Source organism: Cyprinus carpio, chromosome A3 (genome assembly GCF_018340385.1).
Source record: "Cyprinus carpio isolate SPL01 chromosome A3, ASM1834038v1, whole genome shotgun sequence".
NCBI lineage: Eukaryota > Metazoa > Chordata > Actinopteri > Cypriniformes > Cyprinidae > Cyprinus > Cyprinus carpio.
Genome location: NC_056574.1, coordinates 21,445,583 through 21,457,561, shown reverse-complemented (window position 1 = coordinate 21,457,561; position 11,979 = coordinate 21,445,583). Strand labels below are relative to the sequence as shown.

The following is an 11,979-nucleotide window of genomic DNA, read 5'->3' as shown; positions in this document are numbered from 1 at the left end:
ATATATATATATATCTACATATACATATACATATACATATACATATATTATCATATATACATAATATATATACATATATATATATATATATATATATATATATATATATACATATACATATTATACATATATATATATATACATTATATACATATACATATATATAATATATATATTTTTTTTATTTTCCCCATTTGAACTGTATTACTGACAAGTGCTTTGATAATAATTTGGTTAACTATGATATTAATTCTTTGTATTAATTTAAGTGATGTGAAGTGAAATTAAGCCAAGTATGGTGACCCATACTCAGAATTCTTGCTCTGCATTCCGGAGCAGTGGGGCAGCACCATTTTTATTGCTGCGGCGCCCGGGGAGCAGGTTTGGGGGTTCGATGCCTTGCTCAAGGGCACCTAAGTCATGGTATTGAAGGTGGAGAGAGAACTGTACATGCACTCCGGCCCCCACCCACAATTCCTGCCGGCCCGAGACTCGAACTCACAACCCTTCGATTGGGAGTCCAACTCACTAACCATTAGGCCACGACTTCCCCAATATATATAAAATGTATGAATCACTGTTTTAAACATATTAATCTAAACAAAGAGTGAAATTAAAATATATATATATTTTTTTTTTATAGAATTGAAATGTATTTTTTTTGTGTATATTTTTTTATTTTTTATGTTTTTTATTTTGTAGGATTTTTTTTTTTGATTTTATTATATTGTTGTTTTATTATGTTTTTATACCAAAATTCTGGCTGTGAAATTAGCCATAACAAGACACTGGAGTTGGTCATTTTATTCAAACAGACAAACACGCATCTTTTCATCACAGAATGATTTTAAACACAATACATAATTTAAAAAAATGACACAAATCTGTAATGTGTGTACATACATGCAAACTAATTAAATAAACTTCTAGAAAGTGTGTTAAGAACATTTATTTTTTCATATTTAAATCTCCACAAGCCCAAAAGTTTCTGTCACATCCTTTTTGCAGTTAGTTTAATTAAAAAAAGCAAGAAAAAAATCCAGAAAGCCCACACACTCACAAAATATTGCTTAAGTAAGCTTGACTTTGACCAAAGTCACTGTGCACCCATAGAGAAGAGAGAGGAGGAAGAGAATGAGAAAGGCACAGGCCATATTCCAGACCTCTTCAACTGTATCCTGTGCAACAGCTTCAGGTTTGTTCTCATTCAGAAATATAGCCTCCTCAAATAATGCTGTAAACGGTAAACAAGAATAAGTTCACATTTAAAGCTTCATTATTTTCTTGATAAAATTATGCTTTAGTACTTGAAATCTAGGGTACCTGTTTTCATTGAAATGTTAAGCACCAAGGTATCAGCAAGATGAGTGACTCTGCATGTATACACCTCACCAGGCGCCCAGTCTGAAGGTTGGAGATCCAGGTGACTTCGGATGCTAAATTTTCCATCAGGGCCTTTTGCGGGTTTGGTGACCCTGTGGGCTGACACCTCAGTCTTTCCCAGCCACCAGGTGATGTTGATGGCAGGTGGGCTGAAACCAAATGCCAGGCACACCAGCTCACTAACTCCTTGCAGCAGCTTTGCAGATGGAGCAGACTGAATCAATGAGGCTAAAAAAATAAAATAAAAATAAAAACAGTGAGAGAAATAGATCAGACAATAGTAAAGAGATGTGTATGTTTTGCATTCAAATTGTAGCTTAGCATGACGTTATATCATGTAATATATTATTAAATAATCATTTCTTAGACTCACATATATTCAAGGTGTAAGGAAAAGAATATATTTCTAACATATACATTTAATGTTTTATATATATTATATATATATAAATCATTTAATATTATGTTTTTTTTTATTATAATGGTATAATTTCATAATACCATCTATATAACTTAAATTTAAACCTTTCTTGAAAACGGTATCAAAGTTTTTCAAATGCAACATGAATACAATCTTAGCAATTAAATCTGATCAATCCTATTTAAAATTTCAGGTACATTTTTCTGATGGCACCCACCATACAAGTTCTCTAAAGTGTCGATGATTGGACTTTGGGATGACTCATGAGAAACAACACACGAGAACATGCCATCCTTCCACTCTGATGCAGGCAGCATTAGGGCACTATGCATTGCAAAACCTCCTGAAGTGTGAGCAACCACAGGACTGTTAGTGAACTGAGACGCATCTAGTTGCGTCCCATTTAGTTGCCACTGTACAGAGATATCAGATGGGAAGAAACCAGTGATCAGGCAAAGAAGGTTGGTGTTTTGGAGTCCAGAGAGATCACCGTCTGAGGGTCTGAGGATTCTCACAGTGGGTCGTTTGGGGTCTGCGGGTATATTGCAACGATTAGTAATAGGAAAATATTCTCTGTAAAGGCACTGTTGAGAACTGTAAGTGCTCACCTCGGGTTTTTGAGATGTTCTGCTGGTGTCTATCATTAGAGCACAAATGCGTAACCTCACAGGTAAAGACATCATAATTATTCCATTTTGTACCTGAAACCCTCATAATATTTTCTCTGCTTTGAGTCCCATTGTTATGTTCTTTAGGTGCTTGTTTATCGACATCATGATTGAGAAGTTTACCATTCACTTTCCATTGGATGGAGAATAACCTGACACTCTGACCAACAACCAAACATGTCAAAATCACAGAGGTGCCAGATCTCACATCACTGTGGGATGGACCCAGCAAGTAGACCTCTGCCTGTTTACTGGAAGGTGCGATCACTGTTGAACACATTTGTTGAGATATTACATTCACTAACTCATAGTCAAGGAACGAAACCAAACATTCTTGCTTAAACTAAAGGACAATATTATCAGATATCTCTTTTCATTGTTTCATTGCTTACCTGTACAAATACTGGTGCTTTTCTTAGCAGGTTTCCCACTGTATCCATCATCAGTTTGACAGGTGTAAGAGACCCCTTCGTTCCACTCTTTCTGTGGCACCAGTATCTCACGGTACACTTTCAGACGTCCATCTTCCATCATTGTAGCGTCTAAAGCTCCGCCAGTTTTCTCCGTAGAATTTGAAAGCCACTTGATTTTCGGGTCGAATCCTGTCGCAGAACACAGCAGCTTCTGTGAGTCTGAACTAGACTGACCCACACTGTGAACAACAGCAAGCTCTATGGTAGGATCGCCTGAGAAAGAAAATAGTGTCAAATGTTCAGTGAAGAAAACATAATACATCATGAATAAAATTCAATACATCACATCAATTACTGTCCCCAGTATTGTTAATGTGGTACTGATGAAATGTTTATTTCTCACCAAAAATGTTTCCAGTAGGTTTGGATGTCCATTTTTTCAAGAGTCCATGAACTCTACAAGTAAAGGTTTTTCCAGTTTTCTGATGCTCAGTAGGTATTGTAAAATGTGTTGTCAAGGACCAAAGGTTTTCGGATGGAGCCCAATCCACACAACTTAAATCTGAGATATCATTATCATTGGCCTGGATGTTGATGCAGACCTCACCAGAGGGGAGATCATTTACAACACACTCCAGCACAGCACTGCCTGCCTGCGTTGATTTCACGAAAGGCCTCCTGATCACCACTACAGGATCTGTCTTTATATCATCTGAGGAGCAAACATACACTTCATCACATGATACGTAGGTTTTAGAAGCTAAACTGTCATAAAAACACTTTGACAAATGCTGATCAGTGCAAAAGAAACCACTTACCAGCTTTAATTTCCACCCTCTCTTCTAAACATGGATGTTTAGCGGTACAAACAATGGTCTTAAGGGTCAACCAATCATTTCTGGACAAAGTCAAGTTGCTAACAATATTATTGGACTGGTCTTTGACTTCTTTGGTGGCTTTTTTACTGACATTGTCTGTCAACCATGACACTATAGTGTTGTCTGGTGCTTCGACAACACAGGAAATTGTGACCTCACTCCCCTTTAAGATGTCTCTGAGATGGGCTTTCTTTATTTGGACTGAAGGTTTGAACAAAGACTGTGCTGTACAGGGTGAAATGAATAAAGTTAGCATTGCATTCAGCCGAGAATCACATGATGATGCTAATACAATAATTATATTTTCAAGCATATCTATGAGCCAGACATTATATTTTGAAATTTGTTCATTATTTTCTTCATTATGTTCAACTTACCCATGCACGTGTTATATACTTCCTCGAATTCTTCAGAGTTGTGGTTGGCTTTACAAGTGTACTTTTTGCCTTCATATGGGGCACTGATAGATAGCTGACTTATGTAAGTGTACTTTTTCTCGCCTTTATCAGTGTTCTGAAACTTTTTATTAATTTGAGCATTGACAGGCTTATCACCCTCAAGCCATTGTACAGTAAGTTTTTCTGGGAAATAATCATTCAACTGGCACTCCAACACAATCCTGTCACCGTCCTCTCTACTCATCAGAGCAATAGTAGGCTTATTGACACGTTTTGCTATTAAAATAGATATGAAAAATCAGTTAACTTAGGCAGTGTGGTTTAAACAAAGGTACAAAATTTATGAAAATATAGATTGACCCTATGCATGCTTATTCAATAAATTCCAATAGACATAGAAATTAATGCTGTCAGTGTTTCAGTGGATGGTTATTTGCATCATGAGAGTTTTTTTTTATGTTACAGATACTGAAACAAAAGATGGACAAAAGAGGAAATCAGAAACATGCTTCAGAGAACATAGCAAATAGCAGGTGGAAGCGTTAGGTAACAGACAAGCTGAAATAGCCACCAAAAGCAGAACTGAAAACCCTCTGCATCTCTGAGACATGGCTGAACACATCTGCACAGGAAAGACACCTTGTCATTTACATAAAATGACTCTTGTTATGCAATTTATTTTCATATACTTCACAGCATGAAATATTTACGCTTACAAATATTCACAGCTAGAAAAGACTGTGCTTCAGTCACACAATGAACAAATTCTTGCAGATTCTGAGATTTTCTGAGAAATTAAGTATAGGATTTAAGAAAATATGCGTAATTCATTACTTTCAGAAATGAGGGAAATATGTGACCCTGGACCACAAAACCTTCAGTCGCTGGGGTATATTTTTAGCAATAGCCAAAAAAACATTGTATTTGTCAAAAGATTTGTCTTTTATGCCAACAATCATTAGGATATTAAGTAAAGATCATGTTCCATGAAGATATTTTGTAAATTTCCTACCGTAAATATATTACAACTTAATTTTTGATTAGTAATATGCACAACTAAGAATTCATTAGGACAACATCAAAGGGGATTTTATCAGTATTTTGATTTTTTTACACCCTCAGACTGCAGATTTTCAAATAGTTGTTTATTGGCCAAATATTGTCTGATCCTAATAAACTATACATCATTTGAAGGCTTATTTATTCAGCTTTCAGATGATGTATCAATCTCAATTTCGAAAAATTGACACTTAAGACACTTAGGTTTTGTGGTCCATGGTCACATATTTCAAAAGCCTTCAGACACTCCTGTGTGTTAATAAATGTCACTTCTTATGTAGTTTATATAAACATATTTAGAGCAGCATTAAAGTTTATCATGCAAGTCTCCTTAAAATTTTGTCAACCTGAGTGAAACAAAATACAAGAGCAATCAAATGGTTTCTTTCTTTTATTAAAGTAAAACTTAAAAACAAACAAACATCACAATCACATATTTACAATAAAGAAAAAAAAAGAATAAAGCTGTTTTTCTGAGAAGTCTTGCATGTCCTTAAAGGGATCTTTCATTTCACCTGAAAGCATAATTTGATACCAATAAGAGCCAGAAAAACATCTTCTGTTTAACTTGCATATTTTAATAATTTTCAAAGTTAAATATATGTTTAAAAGGAAGGACAACTTTTTTTGCATCAATTAAAATGCTCCTATAAAATCTAGTCTCATGATTATGCTAAATTAAAAATTAACTAGAAAAAAACTCTGTTGTATACCTTAACAAAAGTAGCCCCTATGCTGTAGAACAAGGTGATGAGGAACAGGAAAACAAAGGTTACAGCAGTGTTTGCAATGCCACTATCATCTGTATCAATGGCGTCATACAGGGAATGCTCTATCCACACAATCACAGCTGCGGGAATAGACAAGAACACATTAGCATGACCTACAGGACAACATCGGCACTCTCCGGTACAAACATTTGTAAAACAGTCTAGCATGTTCTCTTATAACTATAATGTTTTAATCACTTCACCTGCCCATCCTCATATACAATTAGACAGGTGGACTGAGGGCAGGAATATACAAGAATATATAAACGCAAACCAATTAGAATATTGTGACAGAGAAAGAACCGTGATTGAATTATATTGTATTTGCCTTTTTTCAGTTTATTATCTTGTTAATTATGTAGCATGCTTACTACATAACCCAATGGAAATCTGATTAAGAAAAGGTGACCCTGATGAGCTCAAATAAGTCAGTTGAATGTGTCTTGGCATGCTGTAGAAGAACTGATGTGGCTATGAATTATCAATCTCTAATAATTGAACTAATACAAATAGAGAGCATTATGTGTTTGGGTGATTATAGTATAAAACAGTACAAATGACATACAACATACACATACACACACACACACTGACAAACATTTCCTCCCATTATTATGCATTTTATGTGCCAGCTAATGGTATAGCTTTAATGGCATTTTGTCTTTTTATATATATTTTATATTATATTATATATATTAGGTTATATATTAAATTGTAAATATTTTTAAATATGTTTTATGTATTTATAGGTATTTCTTAATTACTTTCAAAATTATGTATATATATAATTTTGTTTCTCAATTTCTGTGGAGGATGTTATTTTATGATGTTTGTGATCTTTAATGCTCACATATGCTGTGACGAAGAAATATGAAACTGGTATAATAACATAAATTAAATGCAGAGGAATTATGCTTTGTTTCTTTTTTATTAGTCTTTTCCTACATGTAATATGCATGAAAGCAAGAAGCCACAAACATTAAAGACCAACACAATTACAAATATGGACATGTAACTCAAGAACAGGAAGAAAAAAAGAAAGAAAAACAAGATGAACACTTAACAGGCATAACAGGAAGACACCACATACACAATACTCTAGTCCTTGCAAGATGCAGGGGTATTCATACTTAGATTAATAACACCTGCCTTATCAATATTATCATCAATAGATCTTGTCAGTACGCGCATTTTTTCATCAATGCTTTCATGGTACACGACACAACTGAACACTGTACCGCTCTTCCACTCTGAATGATCAACTGTTAGCTGACTGTAGACGGAGAAGTATTTATCATTATGAATTGGCAGGCTAGTGTTGTAACTGTACCCAAGAGTCACAGGTTCATCATCAGCAAGCCAAGACACAAACACCTCTTTGGGGTAGAAGTCCTTCACATAACATGTCAGGGTCATCTTGTCACCCTCTTTGTGCTCTGGGGGTGCTAATATATAAACAGAGGGTCTCTTGGGTTCTTTACCTAGTAAAACAAGATCACAATTAAGACCAGAATGACTCATGAGTCATTCTCTTATTATTATTTTTTTTTTTTGTCAAACTCTATATTAACTTCAAATTGTAATGAAAGACCTTGTAATAGCATGAACTGCATGATGTTTTACAAAAAGAAAAACCCATACCATTTTCTCTGATGAACTTAGTTGCCTTGGGCTCTGCTAGCTCTTTGTGTTCAACGGTGCATGTAAATTCGGTTCCATTGCTCCATTCTTCATAGCCAATCGGGGCGTCAAGTTCCACAACTTTTTTGTTTTCAGTTATTGCTGCCTCAGCGATGATATTATTATTCGCTTCTATTGTTATTTTGGTGAAACCTGAATTGTCTGCTGAAGCTTTGCACTTCAGCACTCCTTGTCTATTTTTCAGCATGTCTTCAAGGGAGGGAGGCACTATATCAACAGCAATATTGGTGCAATCTTGAATAGGAACTGGGTACAAAAAGCAGACAGATTTGGGGAGACGTAAACATAATATTAATAAAGAAATAGAAAAAAAATAAAAGAAACTATTTTCAAAACATTCACATTCTCAAGAGAAAACATACCTGCATATTCTGCCACAATAACTTTCTTTCCCGTCTTGTGCACGAACTCACACTTAATTTTGTTGTTTGGGTGATTCCATTTGTCGGCACTGATTTGCAAAATGCTTGTGGCACTATATTCGGTTACTGAGCCTTTCTTCTCACTTTTGTCATATTTGTCTATTGCATCTGTCACCTCCTTACCATCCTGATACCACTTAAACTCATATGTTTTAGGTGAAAACCGCTGGGCTAAACACATGAAGGTTGCTGTTCCATTGTCTAACTCCATTTTTGTAGGTACTGTTAAGTACACATCTGCATGCTGATCTGGCGGTGGGGCTGGCAACATACAGGAGAAAGCAGAGAGGACATGAAAAGCAAAAGAAAATAGTGCAACATGACTTTTTAAGCAAGCGAATAAGATGCTCTTGTAGTTGAGCTTGAACGCCAATGTTAAATGCTATTTATATTAAAAACATTTTCTTATATTTTGGTTCATGCAGTGGGGGAAAAATCTCATATGTCATTGCATTCCCTGACATAGACTCAGAAATGAAGTATTTCTGAAAGCCTAAGGGTATTTCATTAATTAAAGAAATCATGTAGCCTACTAGGCTATGTGCTTTTCTGTTCTAGCGTTTTTAGACTTGTTACATTTGTAGCCCTGCTGTTCTCAGCTGGTGTAAACATTGACTGACATTAAACATTGATAAAGAACAACCGCTTGACATTCACAAAAATATAACAGGAGGTTCACTGGTTAAATAAACCAAAGAGTGTGCTAAAAATCCCATTCAAACATCTACACAAAGAAACAACAACATAATCTTAATCCAACAGCGAGATACAATAGAGAGACACATGAAGTAGCTAATGTTAAATGTTAGACATTTTAGAAATGTAACTCACGTGATGGAACAAGAGTAGTTTCTTTACTGCCTTCAGAATTTGAAGCTTCGCATTTGTAAGGTTTTTTAGCATCCCAATCACTTTTCCTCACGCGCAGATGGCTGATTTTGCTATAGTCTCCATCCCGTCCAAATGCCGGATACTGCACAAAACCACTCAACTCTTTTTTATCAGAATCCTTCCATTTGAATGTAAGCGAGTCCGCAGGTGAGAAACCTCTTGCCAAGCAGCCGATGGTGAGGAACCCATCAGAATCAGAAGTACACTGAGACATGCCGAAGATTGACTTTGGTGCAGATGGTTGAACTGTAGAGACATTGCATCTTTCTCAGACAAAATATACAACCTAGGCCTACATATAACATAGCCTACATATGCAACACTATTAGGCCTATTAGATAGCAAGGGTACATCTTGAATGACTGAATGGATGAATTAATGAATTAAATAAAATATGGAAAAAAAAATCTAGGCCTAATAGATTACAAAATAACAAAGTAAAACAAAATGATTGAGTTTAACTGGTTTTACATAAGACGAAAGACACTCTTCACTTTGCGTTGAAGTCCCGTTAACTTTGCAGTAGCCTAATGATCAACGCTGCACACAAGCTACTTAACAAATATGTACTACACAGATATTAAATATTGATTTGAAATTGTGAAGACTGGAAAGACAGAACACTAGCACAGCTATTTTGAAACAGGTTTCCTGGATGAGCAGACATAATGTTGCTCTGCAGTCTGTTTTTTAGTTTTAGATGTTGATTGACCTATTAGAATAAAGTATTTCACATAATAAAACACAAAATCTCGTGAATTGGGTGAAATATTTATTTCTCTTGGATGCTGTAATGAATAAAGCGTTATATTTCTAAACTAATTTATTACTGGAATTTTTGACTGCAGAATTACTTTTCAGTTTGTTTCAAATGAATCAGTTCATAACCTATGAAATGTGTAAGTTAAAACAAACAAATAGAATAAAATAATCCAAACCTTTTGAAAATTTGAAATAAGAGCACTATATAGCAGTATGTGACCATGGAATCATGCGAAAACGAGATAATTAAATCCATTTGTAATTGCAAACATTTATTAAATACTGGCTGGTTATCGTACAAAGATATACAGCGTTATTTTATTCATATATTTATTTAAAACAGTTTAATTATTTCCTAACAAGGTATGTAATCTGTCATTTAAAAATATAACACGTAATGGCTGTATCAGTGTAGAAAGTTTAAACGCACGAGACACATTAGAGTATAGTTAGCCTATTTAGTTAGTCTTATATTTGTACTTTGGCTTTTCAGCGTCTATTTGCGCAGATTACGCCAACACATGCAAGAATAATGAACGCTGAAATGAGTCGTTTTAACAATAACTACTGTTATTGTTTTTTTTTTTTTTTGTTTTTTTTTAGCAGCTATACAACGAAACAATATTATAAAATTATGTATACATTTTCTAATGAAATAACCATTCATCTGACAACAATTAATAGAAAACCCTCAATATATAATAAAACTGTAAACAATAACATACATTGACATTTTGTCTTATTTTACGATTCAACTGATCTTGCAATTGTTAATAAAATCTTACCGTTTGTTACGGTGACTTTAGTGCCGCTTCCCCAGTAGCCGAAAGCCCAGTTACACAATATTCTTTAATGTTACAGGGCAGTATTAAAGTGCAACGCTCTGTCTGTTAAATAACCTGTAGCCAATTCGTTGTGAGTGTACACATCAAATTATTTAAAATTATTTAATTTTTCATAATCTTTGCGTTTCTAGCAAAACTCTAAAGACATGTCCCGACTTTAATTGTCCTATAGCCTATCGTAAAATAAGTAAATCCCCATTGAAATGTTGCTTAAATGTAAAAACAACTTTTTGACAAATTAGGCTTATGTGTCACATTTTTTCCCCCGTACTTAAATAAGATTTTGTTTTAGTATGTTTTTCTTACCTGACGAGACAGTGACCATGGTTCCTTTCCCCCAGTAGTCAAAAGCATGGTCACACTGACAGTTTTACCCATGGATATTGTACAAAAATAGCTATGAGCCTATGACAAGTCACTTTCATTTATTATCCTAACCCACAAATTCGACTATTTATCCTTTTGATGAGGTTTATTCTTGCAAAACGGACAAGCGGTCTGTAGGTTTAGTTTTACTTTTATGTTTAAAACATATGCCAACGTTTGTGAAAACCTGACTTCTTACCAGATGTCACTGTGACCGACGTGCCTTTCCCCCAGTAGTCATAGGCAGCATAGTCACAGTGATACTTTTAATTTCTTCAGCGCACAAAAACACAAACGATTTTTTTATATATCAGCAAACCAAGTTACAATCCTATTTATTTCATAAATAAATGCAGCGCTGTCCATTATCAATTTTTTTGTGGACTAAATAGTATATTAATAAACATGCATTTTGTTGTTCGGCTCATATACCTAAACAAAAATCTACTTCTTACCTGATGTTACAATCACTGTTGTTCCTTTTCCCCAGTAGTCAAAGGCACCGTCACAACGGGAAGGTTCACGATAAGAGCCATACCATAACCCTAGTACTTGCATAGCCTATACCTTGTCGTGCCATACATTATCAAAGCGACTTTGAAGAAATTTTAGTGCGCACTTTCTTTAATCTGAGCGTTTTACTCGGCATTGTTACTGACGCTCCCTTTTTCCACTGTTAGCTAAGATAAATTTTTTAAAATAGGCTATGTCTGCATGATATTTTGTGTTAAGACTATTTACCTTATCTTCAAAAATGCATAAAAATGGATTAACAGAAAATCTCAATATCTTACCTGAGGAAACGGTGACTTTGGTTCCTTTCCCCCAGTAGTCGAAGTAGTAAACACAGTGATTTGTGCCTTTGAGTTGCTAACCAAAAACCCACAAGAAGCAGCAAAAACTCAAACCCAATATTTGTTATTTTTCTTTTAAATGGATAGAAAATATGATATATGATTTGCACTAAAGATACAGCACTAATGTTATATATTATCCAAAACA

The 11,979-nt window shown here is 34.8% G+C and overlaps 1 protein-coding gene across 1 annotated transcript in view; it reads right to left on the bottom strand.

Annotated features, from left to right (window-relative positions):
* Positions 1-958: 958 nt before the first annotated feature.
* LOC109106335 overlaps positions 959-11,979 on the bottom strand; it is a 48,307-nt gene continuing 37,286 nt past the window's right edge. Inside the window, exons 4-17 of the mRNA XM_042732961.1 lie at positions 10,918-10,968; positions 8,945-9,250; positions 8,054-8,374; positions 7,632-7,937; positions 7,091-7,471; positions 5,934-6,070; positions 4,141-4,456; positions 3,704-3,988; positions 3,289-3,597; positions 2,865-3,158; positions 2,413-2,739; positions 2,022-2,336; positions 1,324-1,611; positions 959-1,234 (exon numbers count right to left, since the gene is read on the bottom strand). Coding sequence (XP_042588895.1) covers positions 1,071-1,234; positions 1,324-1,611; positions 2,022-2,336; positions 2,413-2,739; positions 2,865-3,158; positions 3,289-3,597; positions 3,704-3,988; positions 4,141-4,456; positions 5,934-6,070; positions 7,091-7,471; positions 7,632-7,937; positions 8,054-8,374; positions 8,945-9,250; positions 10,918-10,968 — 3,800 coding nt within the window. The 3' untranslated portion in view covers positions 959-1,070. The remainder of the gene's footprint in view (positions 1,235-1,323; positions 1,612-2,021; positions 2,337-2,412; positions 2,740-2,864; positions 3,159-3,288; positions 3,598-3,703; positions 3,989-4,140; positions 4,457-5,933; positions 6,071-7,090; positions 7,472-7,631; positions 7,938-8,053; positions 8,375-8,944; positions 9,251-10,917; positions 10,969-11,979) is intronic.